General features: G+C 31.8%; 1 protein-coding gene across 2 annotated transcripts; it reads left to right on the forward strand.

Moving 5' to 3' along the window:
• The first annotated feature begins 2,096 nt into the window (after window positions 1-2,096).
• LOC130640799 (putative leucine-rich repeat-containing protein DDB_G0290503) lies at window positions 2,097-24,347 on the forward strand. Of its 2 annotated transcripts, XM_057447356.1 has the most exons (18): window positions 2,097-2,734; window positions 2,870-2,982; window positions 3,164-3,450; window positions 3,530-3,776; window positions 6,122-6,237; window positions 8,478-8,795; window positions 9,238-9,627; window positions 12,475-12,615; window positions 13,278-13,576; window positions 13,957-14,050; window positions 15,623-15,792; window positions 15,917-16,001; window positions 16,140-16,211; window positions 16,372-16,440; window positions 16,805-16,902; window positions 16,981-17,038; window positions 17,882-17,992; window positions 18,571-24,347. In XM_057447356.1, the coding sequence occupies exons 1-18, from the start codon at window positions 2,592-2,594 to the stop codon at window positions 18,634-18,636; spliced, it is 2,877 nt and encodes a 958-aa protein (XP_057303339.1). In that variant the 5' UTR covers window positions 2,097-2,591; the 3' UTR covers window positions 18,637-24,347. The 2 variants fall into 2 exon arrangements, with proteins under 2 accessions (XP_057303339.1, XP_057303340.1); XM_057447357.1 differs by lacking the exon at window positions 16,140-16,211.
• The last annotated feature ends 36 nt before the right edge of the window (window positions 24,348-24,383 follow it).

A 24,383-nucleotide genomic window follows, 5' to 3' on the forward strand; every position in this document is an offset into this window, starting at 1 on the left:
GATAGATATATATTTTTTTAGATCGCATTTTAAAAGTTTATAAACAAAAAGCAGTGATAGAAGTGTTTTTTAAGATTGAATTCTAAATTTTCTAAACAAAAAGCAGCGACAGAATTGTTTTTTGCATTACATTTTGATTCAGGAACGATTAAAATCTATTATATAGCTAGCTTTATGACAACAAATTAAAAGAAATGTAAGTAATTTATTTTTTTGCTATCAGTTTTTGATGTTTTACAATAAAGTTATCTATCGTGTACGACACGGTGTAATGTTTAATTTATGTTTGTGTAGTCCACAAACCACGATGTTAATAAACTTTTTCACAGTACTGTAGCTGTAAAAAGTCACATTAGGAATAAAGTATTTAAAATAACAATTTCTTGTGACAAGATTGCTGATTACTGAGTTAAACAGTAGGGGGATGATTACACACTTTATAACTTAATAACATAACTTAATTGTTGACAGCCCCTAATTCAGTTTTTTATGGTACAACAGCAAGAACTAACTAAACCAGACCATGAATTATAATTGTTTGGCTATCTACAAGATTTAATTTCGTGATACTACTTTAATTGGAGAAACTTTCGCGAGAAAAAAAATTCGCGAAATTTTTTGGATAAACTTTCGCGAAAAAAGAAATTCGGAAAATTTTGTGAGATTAACTTTCGCGAATTAAGAAACCTGCATATTTTTCGCGAGATAAACTTTCGCGAACAAGGATTTTTCTGTTAGAAAAAACTTCAAAATTCTTAGCATAATCGTCACTTTCTCTAGCCATAATATAAGTTTTCAGAAACTCTTATATTTTACAAAGATGTTTCGTCATCAAAATCGTCAAATAGATCGAATGCATTGGTATGATGTTCTTCAGGCTGCCATACTTCCTCCTCATCTTCGTAATCTCCGTTGATATCTCTCTGGCTGCGAAATGAATTAAACTGTTACTGGCGTAGCTGACAGACTGCGTCTAAATTTGTTGCAACAGTTGAAGGATTGTTACCCATCAACGGATCAATATCATGAAAAGGATCTATGTTTGGTAATTTTTCGGTGCCTTGCTTTAAAGCATCGTAAATGCCTGCACTTTTCCAACCATTCATGACGACTTTTTTTCCTTCGCCTGACGTTATGTAGTTGTAGAAATCCATTATCCAACCCTCGTGTAGTGGTTTGAAGGTAGAAAGATGCAGTTTGATTTCGATTTCTTCCAATGACTTGCCAGATTCGAGCTCATCGGATATTTGTTGCGAGTACCAGTTATGGAATTTCTTTGCAATAAATCTTTTGGCGCTCCCATTTACTGTAAGATCTAATGGCTGATAAAAACGGGTCATGTTTGCAGGAACATTGGTAACTAATATGTCGTTTTTCTCTAAAACTTCTTTGACTTCGGAAGTCATTTGCCCCGTGAATACGTCCATTATCACAAGTGCCTTTTGTCGTATATCAAGACCTTTTAGCTCCCGCTCTTTTTTAACATACGGAACAATTACTTCATTCAGCAATTTAATGGACTCGGTGGTGTTGGAAATGTGTTTCCTGTTTACACTTAAGGAAAAATCTTCGGGGAACTTGTAACGCGGTAAACTTTGCAATGTTTTCCCACCGTAAATTAATTGCATTGGGAGAAATTTTCCTGATAAGGTAACAGAAAAAGTGGCTGTTATAGATCTCTTATCATCAGCTCCTACAATTGTAACTGCTTTGCTGTTTTTCTTTGCAAGGGTGCTGTTTCCACATTGAACCATTTTCAATGGTGTTTGGTCGAAGTTGATTATCAAACAATCTGGAATCGTGTACTTCTCCACTTTTGATACAATTTCGTACAAGAAAAGGTACTCGATCTCTTTTCGGGCAGATTCTGGGAGATCAATTTTGGCACAAGTTTTTCGGCGACGACAAAATCCCATTCTTCGAAATAAAATCTGCGCCCAATACGAAGATTCAAGATTGATGTCTCCTATAATGTTAGGGTATTTTCTGATCAAGGCTTTAGCGGCGGCATTAGCGATAGACTAGGTGATAACAGCACCCTGATTGCTCAAAACACAGAGACTATCGTCATAGATTAATTTTTTTGTATCTTTGTATCAACACAGATATTAGTATTGAATACTGGATTCGATTGTAAATGTTATAAATTTTCTTTCTCGAAATAAGATTTCTAAGTATTTTGTGCGTTTTTGGTGAAAAATGATAAAATAGCTTACTGGATAAAATTTCGCGAATGAAGAAATTCGGAAAATTTCACGAGATAAAGTTTCCCGAATTAAGAAACTCGCAAATTTTCGCGAGATAAACTTTTGCGAAAATGTCGAAAAATCGCGAATTCACGAAACTTTGTCTCGCGAAAGTTTCTCCAATTAAAGTAATTTCCTTTTTTCTGCTTCCTACCTATTTTCTCAACCTTGTCTGTGCCACTTAATAGTCTCCTAGTATGTCTATGAAAACATGCACTGTTTCCATTTGTGTCTTTGTATTTAAGCAGCAGTATTATTTGAGCACTTTTATTTGTGAAGTTATGTAGTGATGTATTTTCATACTAGATATAAATTAAAAACAGTATATATCAAAAGTTCTTAAATATGTTGCATCAGCCACTACCATCTACTACTGCATCTAATTCTCCAGCCAATAAAACATTTGAATTACTGAAAGAACGTCTAGAACAGGCTGAATCTGAAGCACAGAAACTCTCAAGCCAACTAGTTTCTTATGGATTTAAAACGTTAGTGACAAATTTGTTTTTACACATTCTAACACAGTTTTTTATCAGCAGTTATACAATTCTTGGTTGTAGTAAACTTTCAAAAATATTTGACATGACTCTACAGTTGATAATAGATTAAGGAATATTTTTTAGATCGCCTGCAAAAAACAACAACAAAGACTCAACTGGATCACAATCAGTTTCTGATAACAGGATGATCTCTCGTGTGTGTAAAATGGAAAGTGTATTGGAGAGCCTCAGATCAGGTATGTCTTATCATTTATCAATTTATATATACTTTATTTGTGACTTACCAAATTAAAGTTTACCTGTTGATCCTCCTGTTTAAAATTTAGTGCATATAAAGCAAAAAAACTTGTATGGTAATAAAAGACAATAAGGGTAAGATAAAAAAAATTATTATTTATTACCGTCTTTCTGCCACAGGAATAAACAGTTTGGAAGCAGACAAGTCAGAAACACCATCGCAGTTACTGCTAGAGAAAAATCAAATACAAGAAACTTACAGTTTAAAAATCCAAGAACTTCAAGAGGAGGTTGATAAGCAGAAAGCAGTTATAAAATGTCATATTGATGCAAAGTTGTTGCTGGAAAAGCAAATCGCAAAACTGAAAAAAGCATCTGTAAAACGAACTGAAACACAAAAGACCCTTCTTACCAAGCTAAAAGAGAAAGATAATGAGTTGGCTTCTTTACAAAATGAGTTAAATCAGGTAATTTTTAAATTTCAAATATTTCCTTTACAATGGAAGCTTGAAGGAAAATAACTTTAAATTTCTCCTGTAAATACAGATAAAAAAGAATGTGTCTAAGGAGGTAGAATCAAGGAAACGAATTGAGGACAGTCATTCTTTGCTACATTTAAAAATATCTGAAATGGAAGCAACAGTGGAAGCAGAGCGTATGAATGTGTCAAAAGTAAATGCACAATGTGAATCGCTGACCAATGATGCTATGTTAGCTCGTAAAGAGTTTGAAAGGGAGTACACAAGGCGTCTTGATCTAGAGAATATTTTAGAAGTGCAATCCAATAACATTGGTATGCAGTATTTGTCTTCTTTAAAATTTCTGCTTAACTTTAAAGGAAAAATTTCATGAATTAGCAAAGAATCTAATGCATTTATTCCTACATATTCTTCAAAAGATCTCAATTTTTACTTGACATGGGTATATTTAGTATAGTTGAGTATATGAGTATAGTTGATCTATTTAAAATGGTTTGGGAAGTATAAAAACCTTACCCAATGGAGGAATTTGTTTCTTTTCAGATTTAGTAATAAAGTAAAATTACATGCTCAAATATGTTTCTGCCATATCCAGGTGTGGGATTTATAATTCTTTAAATAGTGACTACATTTGGATTTTGTTCTTGCAAAATCACAACAAATAGAGGGTTTTGCAACAGTATCTGCCCTGTTTTTGCATGTAATTTTGGCCAATGTATTTTGGCAGGTGTATACTGCTTCAGGCCATTTCGTAAGAATTTAGGCAGGCGTGCGGTAGATCACACGCCTTAAAAATTCTGCGCCTGCGATGTGCATGCGATCAAAAAAAATTTATTACAAAAACATTTCCTTTACCACTGTACACCGCACAGGGGCTGCTGTTTTGGCGTAAGGAACATACAAAGTGCAAGTTCCAACAATGTACGGCAAGGAATTTCAACCCGAATACGAAGAAGTCGTAAGCAGACTCGTTAATTAAACTTTATTACTTGTGGGGCAAACAGATATTTAAATTAAATTAAATTACGGAAAGTTGAACGCCCGCTAATAATAATATTTAATAAACCTTCGATGAATCATGAAAATTATTATCTAAAAGAATATTTCGTTATTAAAGAAGTTTTTTTTTCTTATTAATGATATTATCTTTTAGTTATTTTAACTTAAATAATGCTGAATTTCTTTTAAATTCTTCAAAAGGCGACCTTACAAAGATTAAAATACTGTTGCATTTTTTTATAAAATCATTAAAATAAAACTCTCAAAGCCTTAATATAGCCTGGTAGCTGGTAAATGGTAGCAATTAAATTGTGCGATCTATTGTGAGTTCAGTAAAAGAATGATTGTTTATTTTTAGAGTTCAGTAAAAGAATGATTGTTTATTTTTAAGGTTTATTTAATAAATGTTCTTGTTATAAATACAATAATTTTTAATTACAGCAACGTTTTGCGCGTGCGATTCATTGCACGCCTAAACAAATCTGCACGTGTGTGGGGGCGTGCGCGTGCGATCGCACGCCTCTCACGAAATGGCCTGCTGCTTAAATGTGACTTACACAATTTTGAGACATTGTGTAAGGACTACCTAAAAAACTTGTATTAATCTTTTATTTACAAATGAAAGTAATTGCTTGCTATTGTTATTACCATGCGCAAAATAAAACAATAAGATATATGATTTATGCTTTTAATGTAACATTTATGAAGTTTTTAAAAAGTACTAAAGATCACAAAAACTATCAAACTAGTTAAGTAGAAAATGCTTATGCGAAGAAAAAAAGTTTCCACATACTGTCTTTAAAATTTTCACAATTAAAAATAGTTACTAGTTTCAATTGTCCTATTTTCTATAACAAAATGCAGCAGAAGCATCGAGAGAACGTTTTCTCATTTGTTTTATAATGAAATATACGGCTGTTTTTAAGCTTTGAGAGGATGTGTTTTCTTCATTTTAAATTATGGCAACAATCTTTGTAGGAACATTTCCACGTTGTGTTAAAAGTCTTCACATTCTAGACTGAAATATTAAAATTTTTAAGCTTCATATAAAGTGATTTTTAACCATCGACAGTCATTTTTTCATCATTTTAAAAAACAAAATTCAAGAAAGGCAATTTTTAGGCTTTGAAGCAAAGTTTTCATGAATTTCATGAAATATAGCGATTCTAAGCACTGTACAGTCGGGTTTTTTTATTTTAGAGTTTATGTATGATAATTAAGTTTGCGTGCAAGATATAAATTCTATTGTGTTTAGCATTTTAACAATAGGTTAGCAACAAAATGCAAGGTGATAAGTATAACATAAATGTAAAGTTAAGTTCAAGCAGTACGTATATTTTGCCTAAATGTATTTATGTATATTTCCTTTATAGTGTTGTTATTGATAGTGTTGCAGTATAAATTTTGTTGCTGTATTTTCATCGGGAAAAATTATAATTATAATAATCACAATGAAGAAGAGTGTCACGACAAGCTTAGTCTGTCTTTTATTAAGTTATTTAGTAAAATCGTGATACAAGTGATATTGGATTTTATGCATGTGATTGATACCTGAAAATGACACACCCAATTCTTTTTCTGACGTGTACGTGGAGGCGCTCGAATGTGATTGTTAGAATGAGAGACTACCTTCTAATTAATTACTTTGCCTTCTTTTTAGAATGTATAAAAGAGGAAATTAACATAAAATCTGGGGAATATAATCAGGTGAAGAAACAGTGTCAGGATCTTGAAAGTCAGTGTCAACAATTCAAACGAAAGTGTGAAAAACTGCAGGTTTGTGGTTTTTTTTGTTATTGACATAAACATCAGGGAAATTAACTTTTATATAAATTGACTAATTATTATCGTTAACTCGTCGACAAGAAAGAATTAGTGGGAGAGGATGATTGACTATTGCCAAAATTGACGCCATTCAAAATTTTAATGGAGGTTCAATACAAGCCTCAAGGTTTTCACTCCAATAAAAAATAAGTTTATTTATTTTTTATATTTACTTTGTACATAATATTTACATAGTTACGTCAACTTAGGAATACTTTACAGCTTCAAAAAATTCTTCCAAGTTTAGTACATATATGTGCATCCTCTCAAATTTCTCCAACAATATCACCTGATGCCAACTTTGGTATGTAAATTCAGAACAACTTCAGGGTATATCCATACAACGCTTACTGCGGGCCAACTTTTTTTAATATAGTGACCTTGCCCATATACAGTAATTTGTGTGGTTGATTTGCTTATTCGTTTTTTTCTCGTTTTTGTCGTGAAAATACCGAATTTTCAAGTCCCGTCATGAAGACCAAACCATCATATCTGAACAAAACGCCACAAATGGTAGCTTGGTTACTTTTATAAATATAGTTTACTGGGAACCAAATAAACTTCTAAAAATCTAAACACGTGCATACAGAAAGAAAAAGAATATTTGAATAAAGTTCATTATCATTCTCAAAACCTGCAAGCAGTGCGCTTGAAGTGATCGTTACCGTGGTGATTTTACCAAAGCCATGCGGCAAGTTGTTTATCGTTAAAAATTTGACTCTTTTTCTGTGTATTTATTTTTTCATGGTGTAGTGCTTACATTTTGATAACTTTTCATAACTAGGTAACTTCTATGTAGGAGAGTTGGTTTAAAATCGAGCTGAATAATATATCCCCAATTGTTTTTTCGATTTTTTTCGCTTTAATAACTCTGACGAAAGTTATGGAGTAAGGTATGAAAAAAAATATCAGTTACAAAAAGTCGAATTTCGAAAAAAGGCAAATTTAAACAAAACGACTTAAAATTAAAAAAAAAAAAAAATCAAAAAACTATTTTAGATACATCCCTCTTGAATAAGATAATCAAAAAAAATGGGGAAAAATTTAGTCATTTTGTAAAAGAAACTTCAAACACGAAGGAGGGGGTTAAATTTTCTTACCTTATAAATCCTTGTATTTTCCATTTCAATACAAAAACTTTTATCAACCTAAGAAAATGTTCAGATATTTCCAAATATTTATAAATATATTAAACTTTCCCTTGCAGGTTTTTTGATGGCGTCATTAACCTGTCTATTCCAAAACAGATTTGGGGACCCAAGTTTAAAAACTTACACAATTTAGTCCCAGAGTGTCCCTTGACCCATGCGTGAGATGACATCAGTTATTTCCAGGTGTTTCCAATATATAAGGACTTAAACATAAAAGTGCAATGCATTGGTTTCGCAAATTAAAAAAAAGGTTTTGACATCAGTCTAAATACATTGACGTGGTGTCGTAACATCTAGGCAGTTAACAATTAAGACATGCATTTTTCAGCTCTTTCAAAGAAAATTTTGGCAACTTAAAAAAAATAAACACATCCACTTTACCTGTCACAGACAGGGACACACTCTTCATATTATTATAAGAGATGTTATTAATTTAATGGTATGCAAGGTATGTAGAAGGTTTTAAAAATAAAATGTTTTAGTTTGAATGCAATTGTGCACTTGAGTCTAAATCCCAAATTTTTCAGTGGAAAAATTTCAGCAGAATAAATTTTGGTAAAAAAACTTTAACAAAATATAATTTTTTTTTTAAAAAAGCTAAATGAATACTTTGTGTAGGAATTTGTACTATTTTAGAGGAATAAATAAAAACAATAATTATCACATTACAGTAAATCTGCAAAGAAATTTGTGATGCCAAATGACCTTTTTAAAATGACTTTGTCATTATCTTGCTACTGTTAAAGAGGCAGTCTGGTCTGTCTAATTCAATTTTTATATATAAAAAAGATATTTAAAGAGATAAAAATGGACGTTTAAAATGAAAAGTAAGAAAGAAGGTTAAATTTGGAAATTTTGGAGCAAAACAATTTTTGTAAGACTGACTGTGAATTGTAGCACTCGAATTTTCAGTGGCATTTTTGCGGAACTTTTTCCCACTCAAATTTTTTGTTTCCCTTTGTTTAAAAAAAATCCTGTAAAGCAATAGCTACTTAAATGGAAGGTACATATTTTTTTTAATTTTATTTCTCATCTGTTTAGAAAGCATTAGAAGCCTCTTCTTCAGAGAATCAGGAGCTTAAAGAACTTTTAAAAGTTGCCTCTGTTGATAATCAAGCTCTTGTTATTCAAAGCAAAGAAGTACTGCTTCGGGAGCAGGCAAAAGTAAAGAACATTGTTGCACAGCAAAATAAATTGCTTGATTCAACCAAAGCATCAATGTTGCAAGAGTTGAAAAACCAACACAAGAATACTGAAAGGACGGAATCTGAAAATCTGCTATTGAAGCGAAAAATAGTTGAATATGAAAGTAAACACGACGAAAGTGAGTTCAAGTTAAAAATGCTGGAACAAAATTATGTAAGAAAAGTAATCAAATTTGATTTGTAATTGTTGTAAATTTGAAATATGATTAATAAAAAAATTAACAACGAACAAACAAACTTCTAGAATAGGGCTGATTAAAAATGCAGTGAAAACCTATAAAAGAACGCCTTTGTTAAAATGACTTTGCAGAATGTCAGATGCTCCTATACAAGAATAACAGTTAAAATTAGATTTTTGGAAGATTAGGTTAAATCTTAATTAAGGAAAAACCATGTTGACTCAAATCAAGTATTTTTGTTAACAAAATGGCATTCGCCTTGGCAATTGCTGAGGAAACATGAACTGGAAAGGCTTGTAAATTTAAAAAATGTTCATTTTACAAAATCATTTTTTAAATAAAGTTGTGTTCCTTGATATCTAATGCACTTTCTGCCAATTCTTTGTGTGTTATGACAATTCTTTAACATGATTTTAGACCATAGAAATTTCAAGGGTGGAAGCTGCTTTGTTGTCTTCTCAAAACAAGAATGATGAATTAAGAAAGCAGCTGGAAGCAATTGAGAAAGAAGGTGTTTTAAAAAACAACAACCTGCAAAACGACAAGTTACATGCAATGCAAAGAGTTAAGGAGTTGGAAGAGGAACTAAAACAGGTGCAACTCTTTGGCCAAAGAATGGAACATGAGAAGAACGAGCTGATGGATAAATTATCGTGGATAAGCATGAGCCAGCAGTCACAAAACGATCTTGAGAAAAAAATGGTTGAAATGGTAAAAGAAAAAAATTCCTTGGCATATGAAAAGGGCATTTTGTCCTCCAAAGTCAAAACCCTTGAAGTGGATAACAAGACCAAAAAGGAAATTGAGGTTTGTATGTTTTGTGTATTTTGCCATGGACTTATTGCTCATAATTATTCTCAACTGGTGGTCTCTCGTAAGTATTATTGAAATCTTATTTTTTCGCAACTTACAAAAAATAGGCTAAAGTTCAATATTTTGTAGTGAATTTAATTAGCTCCTCTAATAAATTTAGAAATTCAGGTTAAATTTTAATTGGGAAATAGCTGTTTAACAGCTACTGAGAACCCTGGATTACACCCTGCTGATTTTATATTTAATTAAACAGAACAGACAAAAGTAACTGCTATAGGTCAAGGTGCTAAAGTAACTATGTATACATGCAAAAAAATATGCAAAACCAGTTACATCCATAAAGGGTAAATCAAAAATGTAAACAATTTTCTTAAAAAGTGTTATAAACAAGAAAAAGCCAAGTACATAAAAAGTAAAGTGACATATAAGATATTGAATGCATTACACATTACAAACTTCAGTTTAAATCACTTATTTAGTAGGATATTAAAGGGAGCCACGCAGCTGCCTCCATGTCAGTAAATTTATTTCGTCTATATTTTTTGTTTGCTGTTAAGTGTGAAGTGTTATAATTGTTTTCAGTACTCTTTTGTGCTTAATTGTAGGGGGGGGGGTCATATAAGCAGAAGGGGGTGGGTACTCGGGGGAAAATTCCTTAAAGTGGGGGGATCATAATATAAGGACCTAATAAGGTATTACGAAATTTTCTGTAAAATGGGGGTAGGGAGGGGGGACGACGACTAACTATAAATAAACTAACACTAGTGAAACAACTAAAAATAAAGATAACAATGCTTTTGATATGTTTAAGGGATTAACTGTGCTGGCATTTTGTTGATATTTGTTATTTTTAACCTGGAAATAGTATTTGTTCTTGAGATTATAAAATGATTTTAGGGGTGTAAAATTTTGAAAAAGTGCAATTTGACTCCTGCCTACAATTAAGCACGAGTACAATGTTAATAGTGAAGCGTAAATTTCTGTTCCTTGATTTGCAGTTGTTTCTATTGGTTTTCAGGATCTTTATTTACGCTTCTCGTTATTATAATCACCATCGACAAATTATCTGAACTAGTCATTGGATCTTCTTCTTTTCTGGTAAGATAGTAGGTAGAAATACTATCACATATAGAAAGTGCCTTACTTTCTTTACGAATGGCCCAAAACACAGCAGAATCACAGTCATCTTTTTCCCTGGGATATTATATTTTTCACATATCTTGATGATACTTTTTTGCCTTTTTGTTGAACTTAGTAAAAAATACTTACAGATACTCCACACAAACTTCCTTCCTTGCAGGTTACCACTTGTTATTGTTGCTATAATTCACTTTAGTTTTGACTTGTTGACTAACTTATATCAATATTTTAAGCTTTAAGTCATCTTCTAAAACCTTGAAATAACAATCAGTATGTTTGTTATCATTTACTAGGACCTACTAAGTCATTTCCATTAGCTATATATTTTATTAGGATATGCTTCTGAAAACATGGTTGGCTGGATTTTCGTCTGATTAAATGTAATGCCATTGCATAAATACATACATTAAATACGATTTGGTACAAAAATATAAAATTATATTGTTTCATTGTTTTTTTAATTAGGGGTTTTAAAGCAGATACATATATTTTATTATTGTTGAAGCTTAGTAGGTGGTGTTTTAGGAGATCCTTCTAGCATCATTGGGCAAAGTAAAACGATGTTGGACATCTGTGTATATAATTTGAGAGGACCAAAATTAAAGCAATTAACCTGTTCCAGACCTGGGAGGAAATGACTTTATACTTTTTTTGTAATGCTTTAAGAAGTCTCAGGAAGTGGATACAAGGTGTTGTTTACATGTTTGTCACATTCTACACTGTTGATTGTTTCCTTTATCTTTGTAGCTGTTGTTCTTGATTCTGTGTTAATCAGTTGAACTAATGAATTCACCCTGGATATGGTCCCGAAATTTGTTTTTCTTTACCTTTTTATTTCTTCATGCACACATGTTTCTAAACTAGCTGCATGAATCTTCCTTTCACCTATAATAACAATTTATGACATCATACTCTTTACATGGGATATTTTAAAGCAACGCTATTTGTTTTGTGTTTCCTTAAAGTTGAAAATACATTGATGTTTTTGTATTTGACAAAAGATCTTACTGGTGCCCGGATCATTTTTATCCTTTGTCCCACAACTTTCCAAAACAGATATGCATATTACCACAAAATTAAGAAATTCAATTTATTTCTTATAGACTAGTCAAAAAGTTTGTCTAAGACTTAAACCTCATTGGGCTGGTGCAATGAGTAGACTTTGTAAAAATTAATCTAGCAAATAATTGATCAATACTGAATTGGTCGAAGTATGTGTGAGACAACACAGCTAATTTTTAAGTTCACCACAACAAGTAATTGCAGAGGCTAATTCTATACCAGATTCAGACATTTTAAACTTATCAAAATTCACTTATCAATGTTTAGAGTAGAGTTCTTATGATCTTAGGTTATTTGCTTGAATCTAATTGTTATTGAAGTCAGCGTGGCTATTTTCCACAAATTTTGCAGTCTGTGCGAATCCCAACGTGGATTCTTTTGTTGTGTGGAGGATGCCACTAGCTAATTTTAAACCCTGTCTGCGTAGCATGGGCCCTTTGACCATTAAAAAAAGATGAGAAAACTAGCTTTGTCTTAATATTTTGTCCAATTTTGTCTGATGGACTTGTAGGGTAGGGTAGTATTGTATCAAAATAAAAATTATTGTTTCTTTGGAATAATTTCAATGACATAATGCCAAACATTCAGGGAAATTATCTATTTCATTATGATAACTGATAATTTCGCATTTATTGATAGGTAGAATATGAAAACTTGAAGTTAAAGTACAAAGATTTGAATACACAGTTTAAAAGATCCCAAAAGAGTGAAGATAAATTGAACATAGAAATTGAAGAAAAAGTGAATGCATTGCAAGCTATCACGACAGAACATAACTTGGTAAGTATTACTTTGGGCTGACTGATTATCAATTCTTTATAAAGACTAAGATACACTGGGAGTTTTTATTTATTATTTTAGTGTTTTAGCTTTAAGAAGTTTTTTCATCTTGCAATTTCTTTTATCGTCTGTTGTATTAATACTCTTAAGTTTGTTTGTAGTTAAACATAATGAACTGGTCCAGATTTTGGCTATCCAAGGGAGAACTCTTTTTCTTGTAAAAAATGCATAATAAAATAAGTCTTGTTTGTTTCTCGATTATTAAAACATTACGTCATTACAAGGATCGATGTCTGTAGTATTAGAGTTAGTGAAGCTATTGCAGTACACTTTTATAGGTTTAAGGCTAAATAAATTGGTAACAGGTGAATCATCTCTTGCATAGGTAAACAGGTACCTCTAGGGAACAAAATGGTATTCATATATTTCTGACATACTTTCTAACTACTTAGCAAATAAGTCAGATGTAAACCATTATTTCAAGTTATTTGCCCTTTTTAACTGACTACACTTTTAGATGTAATCAATGAATTCCAGAAAAATGTAAATCTAATGTTTGAGCACACTGGCTAGCAGTTTTCAGCATAAACTTGAAGATTGTGTTGATTATATGCACAATCTAGCCTAGTCTAGTTGATTTGTTGATTTTGCCCTGTTTTTAGTGTAAAAACATGCTCAAAAAGACAGAGAAGCATTTATCACAAGTTATATCTGCACGTGACGAAGCACTTAACGAAACAGAAAAATTAGTGCGACATGTCAAAGATATAACTACCCAGTATGATGAGCAAGTTTCGTGTTTGCAGTCTCGATTACTTGAAAATGAAAAACAGCGCAGTAATATTGGGGGAACATTTGAAACTTTGATGTCGACAAATGATCAACTGCAAAAACAGTTGCAGCTCGTTCAAGAAAATTTGGGCAAAAAAGATGCACAACTTGAGACTCTAAAAGACACAAGGTTAGAATTTAGAACTAATGTTCTACAGTTGTGTCAACCCAACTGTTTCGAAACATCAAGATACCTTTGTACCTTTGTAACCGTTCGTCAAAGGCACATGATCTTATACGTTATTCCGACCAGTGTTTCAAACTCAACACAAAAGAGGCTGTCCACTTGTCCATTTGTGATGTTATCAAAATTCATATAGAAGATCTTTTTTATTGTTGTTCTGCCTAAGCAAGTTAAGCCGAGTTAAGGACTAGTTATTTTGATTAAAATGTCTTGCATCTCCATCTGGCCATTTGTCAAGAAGAGAAATTTTGTCTGCCTTAAGTAGATTTTTCCATGAGCCTTACAACTAGTTGTACTATATTGTTTTGTTGTCGTCGTGTTTACAGAAATGTGAGTAAAGACGTGATCTCTCAATTACAAGCTGAATTGGTTTCATTGACAAACAAGTTAAACTTGATGGAAAAAGAAAACAATGAAGAGGTGTGTGGTTATTAACCTTCATTAAGAATACTGTAACATCCTTTTTTAACAAAAATACTAAAAAAACATTCGAAAAAAAATTCAATAAAAAAAAAATAAATAAAGCAATACCATGCTTCAAATGAGTATGTTTACCCAGGGCAACCTCATCAGTTCCTATTGGTACTGCTTTCCAAGAGGGTCCTGTGAAGGGGGTCTTAGTGCAAGATTTCATTTGAGCTACGAAAGTTGTGCAAGCACAACAATCGCCCAACTAGACAACCGCCTAAGATATCAATCCTATTCTCATGCTGAGTGCTAAGCAGAAAGGATATATTCACACTTTTATAGTCTTTGGCATGACTCGGCCAGGGTTTTAAACCAAGACCCTCTGCACTGGAAGCGAACACTTTACCATAAGGCTATTAGTCGGCTACTAGTAGTAAAAATATGCTAAGGTGTCAATGTTGTTAAAATTATTTAAATGTTTTTTTTCTGACTTGATTTTACTGGGAGGTTAGTCATTATATGAATTGTTTTTGCTAAAACTAATAAAGCTGCAAGGAAAAGAATTACAACATCGTGTTCCTGACACTTTGGGCTAATCATATTTGTTTATACTGAAGTTATTGTCCCCAGAGCTTAAAATTTTAAAGATAAGAAGAAGAAAAGTATGTTTCCAAGCATAAAAATTCAACTACTCATTTTTCAAAAAGAATTTGATAGCATATTTTAGGCAAGACTGTGCTGAATAAGAGGACATGAATTTGATAACTTAGTTCCCTGTACTTTTGTTATTTCAATTTAGCATTTTTCATTTATTGTATATTAAAATGAAAAAAAAACGAAAAAGGGTATTATGAGTATAGAGATATGTATGTTACAGACGATATGGTCAATTAGGAATTATTCATATTCATCAGGTATTATGTAAAGGTTTTGGTTTTGGTTTTGGTTATTGTTTTGGCATATCAACCAGTTAATATGCATATAAAATACACTGTGTTTTGATACTTTACTATTAGAAAGACCAGGGAATAAGAAAGAACCTCACTTTTTGCTGCAAAATATCCATTTATCCGCCATGTAATTCTTTAAATATAAATATAAATAGCCTAAGCAGGTTAGAACCTGTGGGAACATCACAAGAAAGAGAATGTTAGCAGGTTTTATCAACTAAAAATTCATGCTATTTCATACTGTTATAAAGCTACAAGTTGAGTTTTTAAGCAGAACGCTACGATAAAGCAGATTGTGTAACTAGCTTGTCTGTGTGGCCCTTTTAATACACCAATTTTGCTGGTTTTTAAAATTTAAATACATGTGTGATTATTGTGTTGTTTTTCTCAGGAACATGAGGTTAGGATATTGAGTCCTAATGGAAAAGTTCTTGAGAATTCACTGTGTCGTTTAAAACAATCTTACTGATAACAATCACTAGTATACGTCTTTTTTCAATACTTAGCAACGGCAAAGCCAAAAAAATTTGACTTTCACTAGAGGTCGATTTTTGTAATAATGCTTGGGAATTCCAATTAATTGCAGCAACTGTACTTTTTCTTTGCATAACTAACTGTTTTAAGTTCTATTTAGATTGTTAAAATAAAGGAATGTCTTTACAGTGAAAAGAAAGAGAAAACGAACTATCAAAATATGTTACAAGAAAAGGAAGAAGAACAGAAACATTTAAAAGAGAAAGTTATGAAGCTGAAATCAGAACTTAAGAAAAAAGATACAGACATAAAAACCTGCATTGCAGCAAAGTATGAAGTCTATAACTATTGTAACCTAAAACACACTTATAGTTTAGTGTTTATTGCAGTATAATGTAATATTTTTGTGTAGTTACAAACAAGGTTATAGTTGTGTATAATACTTCTTTGGTAGGAACAACAATATTGAGACTGCAAATGAGAAGAAAGAGATCGAAGTAGCAAAATTAAAAACTCAACATAAAAAAGAAATAAATAAGGTAAAGTATTAATTCTTTTACTTGTATCTTGTTATACTAAGATTAGTATCTTTCTGGCTTTGTCCAAGCATTGTCATAAATTTTTGTAATTCTTAGTCGATAGGAATAAATTGTTTTATTAAATATGTTCATCTATAGTTAAAATCACAATTACACGATGTGAAGTTATTGTTAAAGAAAAAGGAAAACATAAATGAAGAAAAAATTAAGGTTGGCATCCCTGTCTCTTTTTACGTTTCTCTGCCTGCCTGCCTGTCTGGTCTGTCTGCCTGCCCGGTCTGTCTGTTTGTCTGTTTGTCTGTCTGTCTGTTTCCTTGTTTGTTTTTTGTTGTCTTTTGACTGATGTTTTTCTAGCTTTACATTTTTTCAGGTTATGTCCGATGGGTTAATAAATCTAGAAAATGATAAGTCATTGTATATGGAAAAAAATAAAGAGCAGGTTAGCCACCTTCAAGTATTATCTTTTATATATTTCTGCTTTATTTCATTGACCATTAAGGAATTTCAGCTTGCAGTTGCTTCTTCAGTTCTGAGGTTTAATTTCACAACATTGAAATTCAAGTGAACTTGTTAAGTGAAGTGCTGGTGATTTGTGAATACGCGTTTCAGAATGTTTTATGAAAATTGAAACGACTAAAAAAATATATATGCATAATAGAGCTCATCTTTTCATAAGAGAAGGCAGTTAAAATGTTTCTGGTTCCCCGGCATAAACTATCTTTATGCCTTGGATATTAGCCACATACTTTGCAAATTAAGTATATTCTTTCTGACAAAACACTTTTCATTTGTTATTCTTTCAGGCGGAATTATTGAGCAAATTTATGTCTGAAATAGCAGATCTCCAAAATGAACTCACTACAATGGCAGAATCTCAAAATTGTACTTCATTTAACTTAAGGTAAGTTAGATATTTTAGCAGTTATTTTGCAATTATTTGACAAATATAAAAACCATGATATTGTCACTATTTTCTCAGAGCACACGAAACCAAGAGTGAAAGAAAAAAAAGGCAAAAGATAGAGATTAAACACAAGGTTGGTGTAGTTAGAGTTGCGTCTAAATGTTTTAGTACGAATTTTGAATGATACATTTATTAAGAAAGACTTCTTGTGATGAAGATAGCTAAAATGTTTCTTTATCATTTAATTTTTTTAAATTAAACGAAAATTTATTTTTTATGATTTTGTAGAAAAACAAATAACTACTTAGTCTCTACATATACATGGTACCCTGGGGGGTTGATACATACATGATGTATCAACCCTCAGGATTGATACATTCTGTGCAACCCTCAAGTTTACTAAAAATAGAATACTTAACAGAATAATGGTGTGTTGTACTCAAAATTATTGAAAAAAATTACCAGAAGCAAAAAATGAGGCATATTTTGCATTTGAACGTAAATTAAATTATTACAATAAATTTCTATTTCTATATATGGTAACGTATGTCAATAATTTATTGTCAAAACGGCTTTTGGAAAATTTTGGGTGCATTAACTGTTTGATTCATCAAAAGTTAACCTTTTAAGAAATGTATTTTTTATTATCAAATGGAAGCTTAAATAGACCCTATTTAAATTTTTCTCCTTTTGTGAACTTATAATCAAATTTTTGTGGAATAAAAAAAGAGTTTCAAATCTTTTTTTGTAAACATTAACTGTGTTGGTATCACAGCATATTATGTTTTTGTTACTAAAAATGTAATGAAATTCAACAGAACACAGCAATAGCTGTCACTGATAAAATTGTAAGCATGGCACTTGATAATTAATAACCTATATACAACAAGTAATAATCAGAAAATACTTCACAAGCCTAAAGATTGTAAGCTTGTGACTATTTCCTCACTTGCAACGTCCTGTATTTTCCATTTAGGATGATATGAATTCTCCTCTGAAGCATTCTCACTCTAACACTGTTGATAAATTGTTAATGGAAGAAAAAAAGCAAACACAAGATCTAATCAGAAAATGTAAAAACACAATGGTATAAAATTATTTAGTAAGAATTTTCCTGATTAACAGTGTGAGCAATGCCATCCCATTCTTTTTCTTGATTTTATTTTGAATGGTAATCAAGGGTAACATTTTTTATTTTGCTTTTTTGGCCTTTTTTTCAAAAGGGGAATAGATGTGTGTTTCATGCTATCAAGTGTTCAAGGTCTAAGAGTACATGAAACAGCGATAGTACGAAATAACTGTATTAAAATCTTTATCTGTTATAGTATTCTCTGAGCCTGTGTTTTTGTGAGGGACAGTGGTGACATGGGTTTTTTTACTTTTAAAATAAGTGATAAACTATATCTTAATTGCTAAAAAAAGCAAATTAGTTTTTTCGACGTTCTGCCAACATTTGATAAATTAGATTGATGCCAATGGTTTTAATTAATTGAAGGCATCTTTTTCCTAACTATTACTGCAAACTTAAGAAAAACGTTTTGACCAATTCAGAAGTCGTGTTTCTGTTCCCAAAGAAAATATTTTAAATATTATATAAATGGAAATTTGCCATTGGGGTTCTTAAGACTTCAATATTATTTGCTGTACTTTTATTTTTATTATTAGGAGAATGATGAAAGAAAGCTTGATAAATTATCAAAGCAGTTGGAAGATTTGCACAGAAGAACATGAGAGCATAAAATATACAGTAATTTACTTTGAGCAGTTAAATTTGTCTTGATTATTTGCTGTCAAATTAGTTGATGCTGAATTACTAATTAGAATCTTTGCACATAACCTTCCAGAAAGAAGAACAAGCTGTTTAGAGATATTTTTAAAGTGTGTATTAGTGTGTGCAAACCGTCTTGTACTAGTTTTTGACACAATTAAACAGGGTTGGATATAGGGAATCAGCTTTTATAGGTGATGGAAAGGCATTAATTTCAAATCTAAAATATTGTGACTAATCTGTTGAAAAATCTAGGGCATGCCCTGACAGTTTGGTTATAAAACATAGCATACCCATTGATTTTTGTAAAGTACAAAAAAGAAGGTGGATTATTATTATGTAGTTATACTATCAAATGTCTTATTACGGCAATCCTGTATTAGGACATATTAATCTATTTAATTGAGTTTCTGTCTTGACAAAAAGCCAGCAATATTTTGACTTATTGCCTTCAGGAGAATTCATATTGTAGAAAACTACGCCAATCTTACCAAAAACTGTAACATCAGCATGGTTATGTCAAGTTTAGGCCGTTTAATAGACTATATATCTCTGTAACACGCCAAGATAAATGAAAAAAAAGTATATTATTTTATTATTCTGCTAAATAAGGTCATCAGATTTTCTCCCTTTATACCTTTATACCTCACTGGCAAAATTCTAATTTAAAAACTTCTCATTATACCATTTTTATTGTTTATGTTGGCAACAAGACTCATTTTAGGTTATTTGTTTTTTTGAAAAAAGCGTGATGAAAAAAGTGAGTTTAAGAGTCATAAGTGTACCCTACATTGATATGACCAAGGTGGCGAAATTTGGAGCCTTCCCTCTTATGCTTTAAAACATTAACTCTTAAAAACTTAAAACTTTACTTGTGCATTGTCAATAGTAATTATACAAACTGATATTTTTTCTCTGCTTTTGCTTTAGTGAAGTGAACTGAAAATCACAAAAATATGAAAAAATTGTACCTATAGGTAACCTTTTGTTCCAACTTTATCATATTCCACTACTTTAAAACTACTGTCAGCTCAGGATAAAAGTTGTTACAGAGAAGTGCTTGTATTTTGTCTTTCACCTTAAGCCATAAAACAGATGTGTAACTATTCAGTTGTAGCTTGTAATTCTATTTATCCACCTGCTACCAAATCATATATCAATCATATACCAAAAACTAACTTCTCGTGTTGTGCGAAAACTTCAAGTTCATGTGGAGACAAATGTTAATCTGACCAACTCAATAATAGATAGATATATTTAGCTTATAATAAAAAGTCACATATGAAATAATTGTTCACAATAAAATGGCAGGAGTAAGTAGAAGGCATTGAGCCTTATCACCAAGCCCCTAGTTGTTGAGTATTATCTGCTAATAAATTTCATTGTACATTTATATTATTATTTAAAATGGCATTAAAATATGTGTTTATATAAATAAGACGTTCTAAGTGATTAAAATATTTGCGTACGTTAGTTTTACTGTCACAAATTGCTGACTTAGTCACATGTTTGAACGTATTATATGTTTCTAACATTTTCATATTCTTTGTGAAAAATGAATTCCACAGCTGGGGTCCTCCATGTTGGATTGAAAAAGAACTAGACTATAAAATAGTTTTTGAAATAGTAAAGTTACTCCTGGCTTACCTAGTACTATATATATATATACATGTTGAACAGATGAAAATTGTTTAGAAAAGATATTTGGCAGTAGTCTATGTTTACTTTTGATCATGAACAACAACACTTGATGGATGTTTAATTCAAATATATTCAGTACATCAATCTTGCGAAGCAGTGGTTCGGCAGAGCTATATCTGTCTACACCAAAAATTATTCTACATGCATGTTTTTGTTTACGGTATAATTTCTGTAATTTCCTGCTATTAGTGCTTGCCCATGCGATATTACAATACGTTAGGTAGCTATGTATGAAGTGCAACCCTCGTGGACAGGGATTAACGCACACTAAACGTGCAGTAAGTAAAAGTAAATATGGAAGAAAAAGATAAATTGCGTAAACAATGGAGGTTTAGATATGGTTTAGCTTTATAAATGAACCCAATATTTTTTGCTACTTTGTTCTCTATTACATGAATATGAGACTTCCAGGACAGTGTTTTGTCTAAGAGTAGTCCCGAAAATTTTATTGTATTTTCTCTCTAATGTAAATGCCGTTTATTTATATGGTTTAGAAAAAATAGTGTATTTTGTTTTTTTAACGGAATTCAAACCACTCTTCTACCTTTCCTAGTTCATGGTTAAAAATAGTAAAAAGAATTTTTATGTGATTGTGGGAATAAAATAGGTTGCTATCATCAGCAAGTAAAATAAAATTAAGTGTTTTGGAAAAAGAGCGAAATCATTAATATAAAGCAGAAAAAGTAGTGGCCAAAAAATAGAACCTTGAGTTACACCACACTTTACAAGTTTCAAGTGAGTATGTAATCCCTGTTATGTAATCCCTGAATACTGAAACTCTTGTAGACGGGCAGTACATGGACACAGAAGGTTACCTTGTAACTGGCGTCCACGTGCGTTGCATAGGCTGTAACTTCAGGTAAGCTTGTGACATTCTATGTGACAGGAATCGATGTGCAAGACACATTGTGACATACAGCGCATCAGCTGTCAATGAAGCTGACTTTGTGACTGTGTGTTACAATATGGGGCGCACTGAGCGTCAGCTATGACTGTTAATAATCTTGTAACGATTGTGAATCATGTTAACTGCAGCTACACATGTTACTGCAGAGGTCCATGAGTTTTTCTGCCTCATTTATTTGTCATATTAAAATTTTTTTTGAAATGTACCCGAAGGTAAATTTGTCATTGACATATTTTTAAATTTCCATTTAACAATGAATCACAGCTAACTGTAGTAAAAATTATGAAGATATTGTAAAGTACACTTTTTAATTTGCAATTTCGAAAATAAGTAACAGTATTTCAGTAACGTATATTGAAAATAATATTGGCGTAGCGCATTATTCATGATCATTTAGAAAACATATGGCAATAAAAAATACAAAGTACGTTGTTCAAAAATTTTTATTGTAATTAACTACAACTTTGTTTTAATAAATACCACATATTATCTTCTTTTAATAAATACAACGTCACTACTTTTTTGATTTCTTTTTTTTAAATTTTTTAGTAGGAGGAGTGGGAGAAAGCTCCTGATCGGAAGTGCTATAACAACCCTCCACAGTAAAATCATCCTCTTGGGACTCGTGGTTGCCTTTAATACCAGCAGAGGATGTTCTACAGTCTTCTAATTCTATGGTATGAAACACTATCAGAATAACCATTGTAAAATGATTTTTCTAACAAGGTGTCTAAATCCGGAGAATTAGAACAGGAAGCAAACTGCAAACAAAGTCCCTCAAGATAATTATCTGTAGTTGGGTTGTCATAAAATCTTCGGAATTCGGGAATACATTGTAACATATTTGCTTTTACCCATTGAGGATGCGTAAAAGCAAACCTTGCTACACTGTAATTGGTGCTTAGACTATGCAGACAAGCACCCAGCCTCCCCAAAACCTTAGCGTATCCACCACATATGCATCTTTTGTAGTAAAAAATTCTCCTAACTGTTGTATAGCATCACGGATATCTATTTTGGCACTTTTATGCTTCGAGTCAACCGTCTTCAATGCATCTTCAACACTTTCCAAATAACGCACAAGGGTTAATATGTCATAATCGGTGACGCTGTGGGAGCTTGTAGGTTCTCTGCTCTTGCGTCTTGTTCCTTGTCACAGTACCGGATTGTGTTACAATTGCCGACGCACTGAGCGTTAGCTGTGACTGTAGGAAAACTTGTGACTGGGGAAAGCTGTACGTGTGGTTTTCTCTGCTTTGTATTAGAGCAATGGGCGTATGGAGCAGTGGGCGTTTAAAGTGACGAACATATTGGGTGTTCGGTGATACGCGGTGGGTGGTAATTGGTACTTCTGATGATCCTTGCACATGGTTTGTAATATGTAATATAATCTACAAACATGGCCCAGCTTTCGATCGTATACAGAATTTAAGTTGCTGTAACTTTTTTTTAGAAAAACTTACCAAAGTAAAAAATGTTTGGTAGCGTATAAAGAATTTAAAAATATAACTATTGTTTTTACTTTTATTTTTTATAAGGTTTCCTGCCAGGTGATGTGCCAAACTTAAATAAAAACTTTTCGCATTAACATGGAAACGAGCCCAAAGATAAGTAAGATGCACTGGTTATGGTTCTTAAGTAAAATGCGTCAGAATAGTTAGTGTATATATATCAGACACATAGTTACACATCGACAAACTGTTCGTTACTGGAAACAAGACGTCATTCCTGCACTTTTATTACTTTGCAAACTGCTAAATGCAGTTCGAAGTTTTTGATGAGTCAAGTCAGATTCCTTCAGAACAGAGCCATACTGTTTTAAATAAGAATCAAATGATTTATTCCTTTCAGGAATTTTATTTGCTAGATTTGTACCAACATTTACGAAGGAATCATTTATCGCACACGCAATAGTATTTTTGTTGTAAGAAATAATCTTATCTATTATTAGTTTCTATGGCAATTTAGTTTGTGTTATTTTACATTTGCCAATGATTTCTTTCATCACATTCCAGGTCTTTTTTGCATTTCCATTAGCTAGTTGTATTTAATTTTGATTAGTTTTTCTTAAATAAATGCTTTATTTTCTAGAAAAGATTTTTATATCCTTTGTACTTTTTTTCGTTTTGGTGGGTCTATTGAAAAACTTTTCCTAAATCTTTTGTTTTTTCTTGGAAGATTTCAGTAGACCCTTGCTCATTAATGGACTTCACAATGTTTCTGTTTTAATATTAAACTTTCTTCTGGGAAATGCAGCGTTATACTCTCTTGTAAAAGGTTTTAAAAATAAATTATATGAGTCATTTGGTTTTTTGGTTTCCTTTATGAGTTCCCAGTTTGCCCCTAGCAAGAGTTGTCGAAATTTGGCTATAGAGGGTTCATCGAACACTCGTTTGTGAATAGTTGTTGTGGTAGAGTGGGTAGATGTATCAGTGCTGTCAGATATTAAAAAAGTCGGAAAATGGTCAGTTATGTCAGTTTCTATTATCACAGTTTCCATGTCAACACCGTCATAGAAATTGTTAGTATTATGTGGTCAATTGACGTTGCAGAAGTTTTAGTAATTCTGGTTGGTTTATTAATGGTAAGAATTAGATTGTTTTGCAGAGGCGCGATAAACCATTTACCCTTATTGTTTATTGGATAATCAAACAGGTTAAGGTTTAAGTCACCTGCTATGTAAATATGTTTGTTTAAATGATTTATTTTTATGTGTTATTTGAAATGATCTTAAAGATCAAAATTAGTGGCTGGTAATCTATACTGGTAATCTATACTTGGTGGTAATTAGTATATTTTTAGTATGTTTGTTAAGAATTTCTATTGTTAAGCAGTCTCAGTGTGTATGGTTTATACTCAGTGCTGTGCAATGAATAATAAGTGAGTTATGAATAAAGACACACACGCCACCACCAGAACGATCACCGGAATAACGAGTTTAAGGTATAGAAGTATAATAAGGAATTGTAAAATTCGCATCACATGATGCATTTTCGCACCACGTTGACACAAATAATATGAAAAGAAAATTTTAGCTCATGTAACATAGATTTCAGATTATTAAAGTTCACTGGACAAGTCCTCATTAACATAAATGTTTGT

This window comes from Hydractinia symbiolongicarpus, chromosome 4 (assembly GCF_029227915.1).
Source record: "Hydractinia symbiolongicarpus strain clone_291-10 chromosome 4, HSymV2.1, whole genome shotgun sequence".
Lineage (NCBI taxonomy): Eukaryota > Metazoa > Cnidaria > Hydrozoa > Anthoathecata > Hydractiniidae > Hydractinia > Hydractinia symbiolongicarpus.

Bases quoted from the DNA above. Each gene is read 5' to 3' on its own strand.
- LOC130640799 (XM_057447356.1), top strand. From the start codon at position 2,592: ATGTTGCATCAGCCACTACCATCTACTACTGCATCTAATTCTCCAGCC. The intron at 16,212-16,371 runs GTTGGCATCCCT...ACATTTTTTCAG, and splicing joins TAAATGAAGAAAAAATTAAG to GTTATGTCCGATGGGTTAAT. The intron at 16,441-16,804 runs GTTAGCCACCTT...TTATTCTTTCAG, and splicing joins TGGAAAAAAATAAAGAGCAG to GCGGAATTATTGAGCAAATT.